The 16466-nt window shown below is 38.1% G+C and overlaps 1 protein-coding gene across 1 annotated transcript in view; it reads left to right on the forward strand.

Moving 5' to 3' along the window:
* Positions 1–16042, forward strand: part of GPM6A (glycoprotein M6A) — a 328019-nt gene extending 311977 nt beyond the window's left edge. The window contains exons 4-7 of the mRNA XM_045879596.2: positions 2458–2611; positions 9156–9232; positions 9780–9845; positions 13921–16042. Of these exons, the coding sequence (XP_045735552.1) occupies positions 2458–2611; positions 9156–9232; positions 9780–9845; positions 13921–14073 (450 nt within the window). The 3' untranslated portion in view covers positions 14074–16042. The remainder of the gene's footprint in view (positions 1–2457; positions 2612–9155; positions 9233–9779; positions 9846–13920) is intronic.
* Positions 16043–16466: the final 424 nt, after the last annotated feature.

Here is a 16466-nt window from a genome sequence, read left to right on the forward strand (position 1 = left end):
TGGAGTCTACTTCAGATTCTCTGTCCCTCCTCCTCTGCCCCTCTCCCCAGTCGCTCATGCACGTGCTCTCTCTCTCTCCATCAAATAAATAAATAAATCTTAAAAAAATACAATTTCACCCTTATACATATGTTCACATGTGCTGATCATCCCATGTTCTGAGTCTGATTATATAAATACAGCACAATCATCAGGAAATCTTTCAGAAAATGCCACTTTTAAAACAAGTCATACTGTAAGGTACTCACAATACACTGTATACAGAGATAAAGAGGGAAGGAGGGGTATTAAAATTTGGAGTGGATCTCTCTCAGGATGCAAATTCAGATCATCGTCGGGTACATGCAGAAATGCATATACAAACAGAACACATCTCTTTCCAACTTCCAATTTTGATTTGCAGATATAGTTAAGGGTAGTTGAATTGGGAGAAAGAAAGGGAAGTAAAATTATATCCCTTTAGGGGACATGTACAAAATATAATCATAAACAACAAAGCTGAAGATTGAGAGAGCATACTGCTATGTGAGTTACCTGGGAGGGTGTTTCACTTAGTAGGAGTATGAGGTCCACCAAACTAAATGTTCCTTGCAGTCAGAAAACTGAGTTCCCCACCTATGCATCACCAGGGCATAGAGCACGAACTAATGCACGATGGTTGCTAACACAGTATTTGTGGATTGAAGGAATGAATAAATGTATGAATCAACCATTGTAGAGTGGGCAAGAATGTAGTTCTAAAAACTCTCTCCTGGCTTTTTTCTTCTTTCATGTTTTCTGTGTTTTCCTGGAAGATGACTTGTTAATCCTACAGTCAGGGACATGAGTGATGGCCGAGAAGGCTATAGTCTTACAGATACAGGGTTCAAATGAGAAGAACCAGATACAGTAGCAGAACAGTTCCTACGGTAGTGATTTTCTTCTTTAGCTACTTTTCAGGGATAATCTTGATTTCAGTCTCTACTATCTGAATATGATTCATTAATGCCATGTGACATAGGGGAAAGGAAGGAAAAATAAGATGAAAACAGAGAGAGAGACAAACCATAAGAGACTCTTAACACCAGGAAACAAACTGAGGGTTGCTGGAGGGGAGGTGGGTGGGAGGATGGGGTAACTGGGTGATGGGCACTAAGGAGGGCACTTGGTGCAATGAGCACTGGGTCTTGTTCACACTGATGAATCACTAAATTTTAATAATACACTGTATGTTAATTAAATTGAATTTAAATAAAAAGTCAAATTAAATTTAAAAATACCATGTGACAGAATAATGTGGCAACTCCCGTGAGGCTGTCTGCCTATCATCTGTTTCTAGTTGGTGTTTATCTACGTGGGCACTTCATATAATGAATTACTCTTGTGATCGTGGGAAATACGCTAATGAATCCAGTGACACATTGAGAGGTATAATCAATTTATATCAACATGTGCATTCAAGCCTGCACTTAAACCTCAGGGTATTGTGACTTACACCTGTTCTTTTTCAGTTACCTCTGAAATACAGTTGTTAATGCAAGTGTTAGCTTAGGCAATTCAAGGTGTATATTTATGGAGACAATTTTATACATAGATAATATGGATTAAATCATTGATAAGTGATGTGAAGCAACATGAATACGTCTATCTATCTTTTACCAGCTCTTCATCCATCTACCAAGATATGCATCTGTCTTTCTAGTCAGCATCTAAGTCACGCTTGAACTAAAAATCCATTTAACCGATGCCGAAACTAAGTCTCTTATTCAACTGTATCTGGGCACATTAACAGCCTTTTTCTTCATTTTATAAATACTAAAAATATTTCTGAAACAAGCAAAAAAAAAAACCCTTTATTTTCAAACTTAAAATCACATTTTACTATGTTTCTATAGCAAAAATAAAATTAATATTCATGAAAGAAGGCTTTAGATTTAAAGTTCACAGATCACCGAAAAGGAGAAGTATCACTTCTATCATTAATACTAAAATGACTTGAGAATTACCACACTTACAGTATTAAATATAAACATAAGTAGCTTCATCTTTATGGTATGAATGGTGCTCATTTAGTTGTAATATAAATTTATGGACAAAGTTTGAACTTTGCAGAATATTGTAAATATTCTGTAAATATACCCTGTAAATATACCAGTTACTATTTTCTAAAGTCTAAAAAAAAATGTGAGGTGAGATTTTTGAGACAAATACATGAATGAAACAGACATTACGAGGCAGATGGATTCTTTCTTTGTTGCTGGGCACCTCTACCATGAGGAGGGTTTCCAGCAGGTTCTTCACAGAACCCATGTTATTTAGCATCTCTCAGCTTCCTGTGGTGCACTTCCCACAGTGTTGTGATAACAAGCTGTGCAAGAGGGCACTTAACACTTCAAATTGGATTTTGTAAATTAGTCGCAAAATTCTTCTTTTCTAGTAGATTTCATGTTTTCTCTCTCGACTTTTTCTCTGTTGCAGTTTATTATGCTGACGTACCTTTTCATGCTGGCCTGGCTGGGGGTCACGGCTTTCACCTCCCTGCCCGTCTACATGTACTTCAATCTGTGGACCATTTGCCGAAACACCACCTTAGTGGAGGGAGCCAATCTCTGCTTGGACCTTCGTCAGTTTGGTAGGTGGACCTCTAACTAAAACGAGGCCTCATTGCTCTTTGACCTCAGTGACTGCCTCTGAAATATTGCTGATCATGCTGGAACCATCATGACTTGATGAGAAATGGATACTTGAGAAATGTATCAGAGTATTCACTTTGAAGACATCCTTTTTAAATTTAAATACGTGGGAATTGAAGGATGATTGGAGGTAGATTTCCCAGCATGAATCTACAAACGTGTATGTTTGAACAAGCTATCAGGTTGGCTTTTCTGGTATTGTCAAGATGAAATTGTGATGTCCTTGTCCCGATTCCTTTGCTCTTGTCCAGACTTGCTAGGATGCTTGTGTATCTACTCTTATTCTTCCATACAAATATAAAATTTGTGAAGTCTAGTGTGAAGATCACCTAAGAAGTATGTATGTCACTGGCTTCCAAAATAAGCAGAAAAACTTAGCATTTTATAATAACAAAATCAAAGAATGTTAAACCAATCGGCAGCCCTCTTCAGTTTTTTTTTAGGGCTAAAACCTCACGTGATAAAAATAGTTTCGTATGTGTCTGTGGGATTGTGATACACGGACCCTATTCTAATTGTTTTGTCCATGTTGGCTTGTTTGATCCTTACAACAGTTCTGTATGGTGGACACTATGATTATCCTCTTTATAAATGACACAGAGAGGTTAAATGAGTTGCCCAAGGTTATACAGCTAGGAGGTGACAGAGCCAGGATTCAAACCCCAACAGTCTCGTTTCAGAGTCTGTGGTAATTACACATCAGCCTGCAAGTGCTGCTGATAGACAAATGCAAAGAAGTGGATTTAATCTCATCCAGCCTGTTTGGAATTCTATTCCATCATTTGTAAAAAAAACATGGGAGCTACAAAATTTCCATAAGATATGGAGATCCACATCTTTGAGCAGATTTTTTCCTCACAGACTATTAAAATCTACCGCATGAACATCTGGGAATGCTCCCTATGATTTTCTCTGAGGTTTCCTAAGACTTCTGGAAAGTGGAGAATACTTCTGTAGGTGGTGTCTGCAGGCTGTGGGGCTCAGTGGGCATGCTGTAGATAGACCGTGGGGTACAGTGCATCAGTCCAGCACCAGCCAGTTGCATGTTCCAAAGCTGTGGCCTCCTCCCCATCCGATAAGCTGGAGCCCCAAGCCTCCTTTGCCTGATCTAATAAAAAGCAACAGCTGCTCTGTGGATGAAGTTCCTGGCAAGGAGACCACAGAGGGAATATGGATAGCTCTTCCACTGGAGAGGCTTCAGGCTTGGAATCATGTCCCACATACACACAGGAAGGGAACACGTCGGCAACAGCTGCTGGAGGTCATGAGAGAACAGCTATTTAGCTCTGACTTCAGTCCCTCCCTGTCAATGTCTTCCTCCTGTTCTGTGGATCTGAAAAGTGGAAATTGGAAGAAAGGTGACTGGTCTCTCAGACAGGGTTGCCAGCTAAAATACGGGCCACCTAGGGAAGTTTCAATTTCAGATAAACAAGCAATTTTTTTAGTACAGTCTGTCCAAATATTATATGGGACACAATTATAGTAGGTGTAAACCATGACAAGGATTAAAGCTGCCCTTTGAATCTTAGCACCATTTACAACATAGTTATCAAGATTTATTCTAATTTAACTTTTCTCCATGATGTGGAAGAGAGGGCACTTTTCAGATTTCATGCAACCTTTTACATGAGATATTAAGTCTTTCTGTTTGCCCTTCATGCAGAATCTACCGCCTGGATGACATTTATTTGCCTTCCAGATTATAGGCTCTCAGTAAGAATCCTGGATGTACAGGTACAATCAAGTTATCAAGGGGCATCGGCTTAGAAAATGACACTCCCCCCAAGTCTGGATTATGATTAGTACAGACATTTACTAATGTCATCAAAAAAGTGATTAGGTAGAGAAGAACATGCTATAAAGCGATTTCCCTTACTTTGCAAAGTTGTCTCCTTACATCTAGACGCTATCTTTGCTCTTAGGGGATTAAGATCTTTGAACTGCATCACGGGAACTCTGGTCATGTAATGGCTGGGATGCCTGCTTAGTCCCTACTTGCATCTTCCTGTTCATTCCCCTGCATGTGATAAATGCATCCACATCATACAGATCTAATGGCAAGCAGAGGCATTGTGCAGCTCATAAAGTCGGGGAACTTAAAGATGATTTGTCCTATTAGGGTTTGCCATATTTCAAAATGAGTCATGAAATAATTTGAATAGCAATTTTAATTTTTTAATGACATTGAATGTATGAGGGTTTTGTCTTAGTAAATTTGTTTCAGAAGATGTTAAAACTGACCCCCCCCCCCATAATATCATCTAGATCCAGAATTTAAAACTGCTTTGTTAAAACCTGGTGATTTGATGAAACTCCCTCAGGGCCAACCATAGGGAGAGAGTGGTCCAGAGTAGGTGGGGCACCTTTAGCCTTATAATCAACCCTCCCTCTCATCCAGCACATCCACACATTGTAGCAGGAGCATCTTGCTTTTATCTGATTTCCATAAAGCCCTTCTCAGTAAAATTTCATTTCAACAAATATTTGTTGAGCTTCTGCTATGTGTCAGCACTGCTCAGTTTTGAAAGACAAAAATCATGTCAAAAAAGTAAAACAAATCAAAATTTGACAAACACTTAGATCATGGACCTGGCCCATCAAGCTTTTTCTAGAGAAGGCACCCATGACCTAGAAACGTTGCATTATTTGCACAAGATAGAACAGAGGACAGAGTTGAAGCTATCAATCAACAGCATTTTGACTTTAGTCTACTCTGTTCAGAAGGACATTTTTTATGTTAATGTAGAAACTAGATACATATACTATGAGTAGGAAATCTTTTGTGTGGTTAGCCATGTGTCCTGGCTAACTGGTGAACTCTATTCATTTCTGTTAAATAATTCAAGAATTTATTTGGTAAAATCTTGGCTACATTTTTCTTGTCTAGACTATTCCCCTGCATAGGCATTCCTATGTTAGGCTACCTGTCAAAGGGGAATTAGGTTACCGATGGAATGAAGGTTACTAATCAAGTGATCTAAAAATGGGGTAATTATCCTGGATGACCCAGGAGGGCCCTGTGTAATCACAGGGGTCCTTAAAAGTGGAAGAGGCAGAAGAGAAGAAGTCAGAGGGAGAGGGACCTCAGAAGAAATGCACATTTTACTCAGAGAGATGCCATTTTACTCACTTTGACAATAGACAAAAGGGGCCAGGAGCCAAGGAATGTGGGTAGCCTAGAGAAGCTAGAAAAGGATACTTCAGTCATTCTATCATCTTTAAGACTAGTAATGTAAATGGTAAATTACTTGAAAATTCAGCATTCATATTTCCTAGTAGGGTGTTAATTTCCCATCACCCTGTAAGGGATCATAGTATCATTATACCTACTCCTGCTTACCTCCACCCCTAGCTTGCAGTTTCCTCCGAAAGAACTGATGCCCTGAACAGTGGTACTTCGACTGCCCAGAAACCTCCAAGAGGCTTTTGTTGCCTTAACGATGAAAGTAATAGGAACTGTGCGCATGGTGCAAGTTTTTCCTAGTTTACACACAACCAATTCTTAGAAAACCAGAAATATATTACTTCTGCTTAACCAGCTTAAATGACATGAAAAAAAAAAACCTATAGAAAAAGCTCGTGGCTGCTCCTCTGATGCATCAGATTCTTATTGTCTGCTCTCCTTGCTGCTTCTCTTGTACAATCCTAACTTGTTACTTGTCTTTACGAAGGTGGAAATGTCATTGTATATATTTTAGTTAAGGACTCTTCTGTATCGAGTGGAATAAATATGTATAAATGCACTCGATATTTAGAAAAATTAATAAATCTGAATAGTTTGCTTCATTGGGGGTTAGGCCAGTTTGGCCATTCATTGACAGAGACACACGAATCCAAATAATCAAGTTGTTGGATTTGCACGGCAGCACGTCTTACATGCACTTGATCATTTTCATAGCTTCGTATTACACAGATGTGATTGACAAACTATAATTAACTTGCAATATGTATATTTGTGGTTTATGGTATTTATATCGTAAAAACTGTGTGTGTGTGTGTGTGTGTGTGTAGTTAACATCAGGAGTACTGGAGACCGAGTGGAAGGGTGGGGTTACAATATTTTAAAGGTGATGGAGGAAGGCTTCACCAAATAGCCATTATTGGAAAGATATGAGGGTCACGGGAATATTCACAGTGGAGGGAGGATCCACGCAAAGTTACCAAAGCAGCTCCATGCCTGGCTTCTTCAGCAAACAGCAGAGAGACCAGTGTGGCTGAAGTAGAACGAGCAAGCAGGGAGAATGGATCAGGATGGAGTCTGGGAGTCATGGAACGCCATGCTGGGTGCATGGCAGGACGTCATCCATTTAGAGACTTTTATTCTGAAGGAAGTAGAGGGTATTTGCAGGTTTGGGCAGAAGAGAAGCAATATCCCCCTTACCTTGAGGAAGAATTGCTCTGGCTGCCATATGGAGAACCGACTTCCCCAAGAGGAGAAGCAGGGAGGCTGGCTGGCACTCTTGTCATAGCCCTGAGGTGACCGAGTGGTGGCTCAGGTGGGTTGGTAGTGAGAGAAGTGGGGAGAAGTGGTCTGGTGCTGACTGTCCTTTGAAGACTGGGGCTGCAGAATGTCCTGATAGGTGGACATGTGAGTTTGAGAGAAAAAGAGGATCCAAGGAGGAATGCAGTTGTTGCCAGGACCACAGGGAAGACTGACTTGCTGTCACATGAGCCAGGAAGCCTAAAGAAGAGCTTTCTTGGGAGGGAGGCAGGCAAGGCAGATCAGAGTTCACTTTTGAAGATGTTGATTTTTAGAGACTTATTAGGAGTCTAAACAGAGTTGTCAAGGGTAAGAAATTGGGTATATGAGTCTTGATTTCGGGAAAGAGGCACAGGGCTGGCTGAATGGATTGAGGAGCTATTGCTAATTTTTAGCTGTTGCTAAATTTTAGCTAATTTTTAGCTGTTGCCAATTCAATATGCAAAGATGATGACTCAATGAGATCAGTAGGGGACAAAGATGACAGGTGTGCACACTGGGAGCTCCCATGAATGAGGTCCTAGAGAGAGGGGACCTGTGAGAATCCAAAGACAAAAACAGGAGTCCATAGGCGGGGGAATGTAATGAAGAAGAGCATGAAGGAGAGGGAGTCAGCATCTGCGTCCAGCACGGCCAATCGGCCAGGAACGGAGGACAGAGAATTCATCTTTGGTTTTAATTATGTGGAGGTCATGGCTGATTTCCATGGAGGGTTGAGGCAAAATCTGACTGGAAAAGGTTTAAGTAGATTCTGGAAAAGAAGGGAATGGCAGACAGCGAACAGTTAATGCTTTCGAGGAGTTCTGCTGCAAAGGTGAACAAGGACACAGGTAAGGACATGTGTGCAGAGCCTGGGTATTCCACATGAATGGGGTCTGTAGCTGCTCAGCATGGAGAAGCATGGCCTTTACCAGGAAGCTTTCTCAATAATGATGGTTTATGAGACACACCTCAGGGGCTTCTTATTTCCCCCCCTCCCCTCCTGGCGCCGTCTTGGCAGAAAGGCAAGGTCACAGAGAAGCGTGTCTGCATTCAATGGACCGCAAGTGGATTATTTTTTTTAAAAGAACATAATCACACAAAGTATTGTCAAGGCAGAATGGGAGCAGCTCCATAGAGAGTGAGAGCTGACCGTGTACCTCAAAGTGAGCATGCGTGACTAGATACACGTACTGACATTAAATAAAGAGAAGGCAGTGCTAGAAGCTTAGGTATTAGTTCGCCCAGAACTTATAGAGTTCCCCCCCCTTTATGTATATGTGTTTAATGCTTCAGTAGTTCTCAAAACAAAATTCAAGACCCATTTGAGGCTAACCTTGATCACTTTTCTGTAAAATGAGATCCATGGCAGTGGAACACCTCTGTGCTTCTTAAAGATGCAGGACTCCTGGCAAACACTCACAGTTTCTGATTTCACAGTTCTGTGGTGGAGTCCAGAAATACCTATTTTTGAGCATTGCCCAGGTGACTCTGATGTTGGTCTGTAAGCCAATAGGAGTGAGGGAGAACATGAGCAAAATTACAGGGGTTTTAAAATTTTTTTCCCACTAATAACAGCATTTTCATTATTAGCAGAGAAAAATTACTCCTCTGGGCAATATGCTTTTATAGACGAACAGAAGCTTTGTACCAGCAGAATAAATTTAGATCCACACTTCAGCACAGTCTGGAACATAGTTATCAAAATAACTGTAATGCCTACACCATTGCATTAATGGACCAAACCAATCAATGGGCTACAATTGAATGTGGAGATTCTGGGGGCTGGGTCCAATTGAATTCAGATCGAAAATGTTGTAAATTGTTTGAGGGCTAAATGGTTTTGAGCTTCCATTCATAATTCTGGTTATAATTATTATCTAGCAATAAAAGCTAAGAGAGAATGTTTCCATTATACTATAGCATAAAATGGAACTTGCTTAGTTTTTATCAGCATAAGATTCTTTTTCTCTCTCTGGGCTCTTGAAAACATTTATAACTAAGCTATAATTTTCTACATGTAGGGATTGTGACAATTGGAGAGGAAAAGAAAATTTGTACCGTCTCTGAGAATTTCCTGAGGATGTGTGAGTCTACTGAGGTAAATGTTTTTAAAGCTGTTTATGTTGTCCGAATTTTAGCTTCATTTTGGTAGTTGAAAAATACGTAATTAAATCTATATTGAATTTTCCACTTTTCATCTCCGAGGCAATTTTACTCACAATGATGTTATGTAGGGGGACTGGAGAATAAATATGAATGAGATACTTTGTCTGTTTCAATAAAAATGATGACAAATATATATTTTTCTAGAAATTATCATTTTCACAAAAGTTGAGCATTTTTAATGTTATATTTAAAAAGATAATGTAGCCTTATATAGTTATAATATTACTGAAAACCATCGTTATTCATGACGATCTCATCTTTATAATAAAAGTATACTAAAATGATGCAGTTGCAAAGACTTAACTAATTTGCAGAAGTTACTGTAATAATGCTTTTGGATTGAGTGAGGGATGTATCCTAAGTGCACTTTTGTTAATAAAGATGTACGAAGTTCTTATTTGTAAGACAGCAGAAGTCCTCATCTCTCTTCTGCTTGTAACTCTGATGCGTGTTTTGATTCTTTGTGGTTTCCTTTGCAGCTGAACATGACCTTCCACTTGTTCATTGTGGCACTTGCTGGGGCTGGGGCGGCGGTTATTGCTATGGTAAGACCTTGAGCTCTGAGGCTTGGTTTTTCGATTTGGAGGGCAAAGTGATTTACTTGTTGAAATGATCATTTATCCCCCATCCCGAAGTCTATACAAAGGGGGGAAGAGGGGGAATGGGGAACAATGGGCAAATAAATAAGTGAAAAACAAGACTTAACCTGAAAAAGTATTATTGTTACAATAGAGATAATATTCGGTAAGCAGTTTAAGGATTAGAACACTCAGTCATATCGGTAACATTAAAAAAAGAAGTAAATTCATCCACGTTTCAGATATTAGATCATTATTAACATAAAAAATCATCTCTGGATCATACAGGTTTGTATCAGTGTGATATTCTAGGTAATCTAATCAGTTCCTTAACTTCCATTATCCTTTTCTCCTCCTTATTTAAGGACATAAAAAAGCCATATTGAGTCACTTATGGAAAAAGGATTAATTTATTCTTCTTAACACAGACATCAATAGTTTCCTGTCATTTCTTTCATATCTAATTTTGTTCAGAAATACTAAGAGCAAGTTATTCAAGTCAGAATTTTACTGAGTGTTGAGGACCTGCAATGTTCCAGATTCTGTCTCTTCCCTGGTAACTCACTGTGAAGTCCAGTTTGCTCACTGGACTACCAAAAACCAACCTTGGACAAATACTCAGAGCATCGGTAATAGTTTTTGCAGCCAAGATCTTCCAGTCCTAATTTTTGCATCCTAGTATACAAAGTAATAATACAAAAGTAAGGTAGTATAGAGCTCTAGAATGTTCCCAGTAACTTCACAAATATTATAGCCAATTCAATATGCAAAGATGATGAATTGATTCGGGTTTATTTAATTCCTTTCCTTATAGTGCCAATACACTGTCTAATGTGTTGGTGAAGGGAACACTTTTTAAAAAATAAGACTGCTTTCTCTCTTGTCAAAGAATAAAACTAGGGGAGTCCCAGGGTGGCTCAGTGGGTTAAGCACCCAACTCTTGATTTCCGTTCAGGTCATGATCTCAGGGTGGTGGGATCCAGCCCCGCGTAGGGCTGGCTCTATGCTCAACAGGGAGTCGGCTCCAGATTTCTCTCCTCTCCCTCTGTCCCTCCCCCTGCTCTCTAAATAAATAAATAAATAAATAAATAAATAAATAAATAAATAAATAAAATCTTTAAAAAAAGAATAAAACTAGGAATAATCAATGGTAAGGTACTAATGAGCCATTTCAGACCAGTTATTTTTTAGTGACTTTATAAACACTTACGTATTGAGATTTGATTCTGTTTTACTAAAAGTGATTTTTAAAAATAACAGAAATGACCATGTCAGTGCTAAAGTGAGTTTTCAGACATTTTGTTAATTTAGTATCATGCTCATTGCTCAACTTTTCAGATTGACTGTATAAACCTGTACATAGGGATTTTATTTCAGAATATGAATAAGATCATGTTGGCTAATTAATTGGAGGGGTCACAATAAGGCAATAAGCAAAGGCTCTGTATTCCCAGCCTAAAATCAGTGCTAAAATATGCCCTGAAGAAGCATGACATGTTCTGGGCAGTGATATTCCAAGCACGCATTCCTGTGCAATGGATAATTGTTAGGGACTTGTGTTTGTTCAAGCAACATATACTCACGTATAGAGGTCTATCAAAGCACGTTTTGTGAAGCAGTGTGTAATAAAGCATGCATTCGTATTTGCTACATATGTGTGTGTGTAAAACTGTGTAAAAATGTGGGCCTTTAGGCATACATTAGTGAAGAGTACTTGTGTAAATGAATAATGTACTTAAATGTCCCCAAAAATGCTTACTCTGAAATGATTCTATTATCAAAAAGATCTTAAGATAAAAGAAATTCAGATGCTGTGTATTTCTTAAGAAATCTGTGCTTTGCATGAACTCAGATACTAAGTTATAAATAAATTTTATTTCAAACTACAAGAGTTTAGAATGTTATTTTTAAGTACATCCTTTTGGATATCTAAACATACTCATAGCATAAATTCCTTAAGAAATAAATAACATCTAACTACCGATTGACACCGGTATTTCCAATTCATTAGCTCTGGTAATGGTTAAGGTTTTAGGAGACAGGGCTAATATAACAATAATTACTGCTTCTGCTCCTGGTACTAATATTAGTATCAATAGTACTGTTATTTGCTCATATTTCTTTAAGCCTTGCTCTGTTGAAAGCACTGCCAAATGCTTAAGCACATAAATACATTCAATAGTCATAATATAGCCACTGTCATTAACCCCATCACCAACTCCTTCAACACTCAAAATATACTACCAGCATTATTTCCATATTAGAGATGAGAAAATTGAGATAAATCCTTCTCTACCAAAATATTTAAAACATCATCTGCAATGGAAGGCAAAGATGGTAAAAATCTGTACTAAGACTAATGTGATCCACTCCATTTGATTTTTCAGAGGCGTTAGGAAGTTCTGTAGATGCTGGCCAAAGGGGTCCACTTGCATTGCACCAGGTTCCTGGGGACCGCTGTCCACCTGCCGAGGGACAGTAAGAGCCTGGCAGCTAGTGTCCCCCTAAGGCAGAGGAAATGTCTGCAGACTACTGGAAAGTGCCCAGTTCTGAACTAGAAAGACACTGAAGCTCTTTTCAGTATTTCACTCATACATATTTAATAATAATTTAGGGGTCATATTTTCTCAGGCTTTAAAAGGAAGGTTTTTGTACATCTAAAAATATATTCATTCATGTGAAACGTATTTTGAGTACCCACTGCTTGCCAAACATCCTCCACAGCACTTGATATCTTCTGAGCAACCCAGCAAGGTGCCACGTGAATTTGGTCATGTGTTCAGTCCTCTGTTCGGTCCCCATATATGTAGTCATGAAGCCTTCACTATGAAAATGACAGAGGACGAGAATATAACTCACAGCTCTTGCTTGCATGCAGCTTACAATTTCCACCACACAAAATGCAGGATTTCAGAGGAAACAGAACATTCTGAAAATTCTTTTTGGTATTTCTCTTGGTATGCATCTTTTCCCATATTGCCGTGTGAAAATTGTCATTTTTTTTTTCCTCCTGCCTCTTGACTACCTTAACATATTACAGTAGTCTCCATTTAGAATTGACTTTGTGTTCTTGATGTCTATCCTTACTTTTCTAAAACCAACCTACCTCCTGTCTTTCAGTGCTCTTGGCTAATCAAAATGTTAGTGTTCTATTTTACTAAATTATGGACAAAAATATTGCCCACCCTTTAAAACTCAGATCAAGTAAATAATTAACAACTTAGTTTCTCTTTCATATTCACCCATCAAAAGCCATCCTTTGGAAAACTGCTTTATCTCTCTCTATGGACCAGGAGTGAGGGAAAGAGCAAAACAAACCAGTGCTCTCCTAGCTGAGTGCGTTCAAGTCCAATCAGGAACTTCATTACTTGAGTAACCATGTTACTCGAGACAGATCAGAGGCTTCCTTTGTGAAGATGGCACTCTTCTAGCTATTGTGAATGTATGCAAACATACAAAATCCATATGCTTGGATTGCTTGTAGTTTACAATGCTTGCTCTCTTGTAGTTTACAATCTAAAGGAAACTGCAAAATTATGGAAAATTAACTTGACAATTAAGTCACAGATTTATTTGGGGGTTTCCACGATCCCTCTTTCTGTTGCACAGCCCGCAATAATACATCCTCCCATTAATTCAGAATTGTCTAGACTCAAACAGTGTAAGAGACTATTTTCTGTTACAGATGGGAAAACATAGATACACCAACATGAAATGTATAGTCTGTTGGTTTGGGTAAATGAGGGCAGAATGGACAGGAAACATCACATAAAGATTGAGAATCAATCTTGGTTACTCCAGACTTGAAAAAGAAGGAGAGAAAGATTTTGAAAGAAAGGGAGCTGCGAAGATGCTGTTATATAGTTGGAGATGTGAGAAGGAATAACATTTATTATTCTCATTACCACAGAGGTTTTGGTTCCGTCTTATTAGCACCCATATCCTACGTAAGCATATAATTTGACTATTTCTTTCCTGATAGCAAGGGGTACTGACGACACTGAACAGACTTCCAGTATAAATTATTTCTGTCTTTGATTAGGTTCACTACCTTATGGTTCTGTCGGCCAACTGGGCTTATGTGAAGGATGCCTGCCGGATGCAGAAATACGAGGACATCAAATCGAAGGAGGAGCAAGAACTCCATGACATCCACTCTACTCGCTCCAAAGAGCGGCTCAACGCATACACATAAATAAGCCCTTCCTGTCCCTCCTGCCATTCAGATGCATTGGTGTTTAACTAAGGGCCATCCAACCATCCAACCTTTTGAAAACTAAAATGGAAGTGCTTCTCATCAATGATATGTAGGGTGACTTATGACTCACCTGAACACAATTCCTTGTTGTTTAGCACTTGATTTCCTAATCCGTTAAATTGGTGTGATCAGATCTCTTCTACAAGCTCCTATCCAGCCTTTACCTTTTTTTTTAAATTTCTCCAACTCATTTAATAATTCTGTAAGATTGAAGATACTAACATTGTCAAATGCAGAGATTTATTTGACTTTTAACTGCTTCCCATGTGTTAATACGTAACACCTTTTGCATTATTTCTTATGTTTTGGAAAGAAAAATAGCTTTTTATACTTTTTAGTTTCGATTTCGGTAACTAGTTTAACTACAGGTAACCTTCAAAGGGACCACTGTACATTATGAACAATAGACAGAGATGGTATCATGATGACTCTTCTTGAAATCTGGAAATCCCGTCTGGAGATCAGGGGCCACGTTCATACAGGCCCTGGTTCATGTTTTCATCAATCTAAGGTGCAATTTCTAAATTTGTAAGAGTAGGTTTAAAAAAAAAGTGCTTCTTATCTTTGTTAACATTGTATTTTTTTCTTGATGTACTTAAAAGGTATTTCTCTCTGATTACTCCTGTTTATGTTGTGAGCACGTAGAAACAGTGTTACTAATGCATGGCTAGTTGCCTTTTTAAGATTGTGACACCAGACTTACCTTTTAAAGCTTAGTATAGAGACAATTTTCATGGAAATAACTACTGTGAACTCTTGAAGAGTGATCCCTTTGTGATTTAAGCAGTGGCTGGATTGGAACTTTTAATATGCTAATGTGGAACATTAATTACCTTTATGAAGGTGGTATATTAAGAAATAAGCACAGTAACCCCTCCGAAGTTGTTTTACCTACTTTAAAACATTTTAATGGATTGCACCTCTGTAAACTATCCCTCCATTGTGTATGATATATTTGAAAAGGCTTCCATTAATATAATAGCTTTGCTTGCAGCCTTCCAATCTATGTTGGTTTACCTGTAGTGTTTTTTAAAGTGTGGTCAGAGGCCACTCTAGAATGTATCCCTTCCAAGTGTAGTGATAGATCTGTTTTTATTTGAAGTAAGTCATTTTAACCAAATGTTCATTCATAATCATTTATAAGAAGTACCTATATCAAAGGAATAAAAAAAAAAAGCAATCAGTATTACTGGACCAAAATTGGTGTTTGTTTTAACCTTGACTCTTCTTTTGATTATTTCTAATGCTACAAGAATGCTGTAAAGTGTCTTTTAAAATGATGTAGCCTGACAAGACATTTTTGTCAGTGTATAAAAATTAGGTAGTATTGTGCACTGATTTGACCATTGTGAAATCTTTTCTCAGTGTAAGTGCATTTCTAATAAAATTTATGAGTGAAACAATCTTTGTACAACGACTAGTCATGCATCATCCATAATTTTACAAGTTCTTGTAGTAGGTAGCGGGGTATTACTAGGGTTATCTGTGGCATGATTATGCATTCTGTAGTATTATTTAATTAATTTGGGGGTTTGCTTCCTTTTTTTTACACGTAGATTATCTTACTGGTTCAACATTTTTCTGATATATGCAGTATTACAGATATTCAGCAAAAGTATTAATGGGCTTCTTTAAATTCTATATTATAGTGTTTCAGTTCTGTGTCTTAACAGTTTGTGATGATTTTTAAAACTGTCCTTTAAACTTATGTAATGATGTTGATGCTTTTGGCTTTTTTTTCCCTGGTATTAGAGTTTGTATTTTCACAAAGAGTGCTTTGTAGCAGGCATTATAATTAATCTGTTTTGTACATAAATGTGCCAACAGCTTGATGGTGGCGTTTTTGAAATGTAGAACAAAGTGCTTGCAAAATGTAATAAATACACTTGTGTACTTTGTGTACTTATTATTAGTTTCTGCAGTGTTTTTTTTGTGGTTTTTTTTTTTTTTTTGGTTTTGTTTTGTTTATTCCTCTTTCCTGTGTATGTGCACTCTTTCCAGATGCAATAGACGCTGTTTTTTTAGGATGCTTATTACCTCAGTTGAGCTGACCTCACAATGAACTGAGAATTCTGTGTATGTCATGCAGCATAGGGAGGCTAGGGAGCTGGGGAGAGGGCAAAGGTGTGAAGATTTTGGAGGTCATTTAATTTAGCAAAATGATAACAATTCCCAACTTATGCTATTCCTTGCCTAATTTCTATTGTTTTGTGTTTTCTTTAGAGCTTCCTAAACTAGTAGAGAAACAAAAAAGACTAATTCAATTCAGAAAGAAAAATGATTTCTTGGTTCGCTTCAAAATTTCAAGGTGAGAACAATTAAGTGAAAAA

Source organism: Mirounga angustirostris, unplaced genomic scaffold, assembly GCF_029215605.1.
Source record: "Mirounga angustirostris isolate CCGP_5_RB_7025 unplaced genomic scaffold, mMirAng1.0.hap1 SCAF_2, whole genome shotgun sequence".
NCBI classification, from domain to species: Eukaryota; Metazoa; Chordata; class Mammalia; order Carnivora; family Phocidae; genus Mirounga; species Mirounga angustirostris.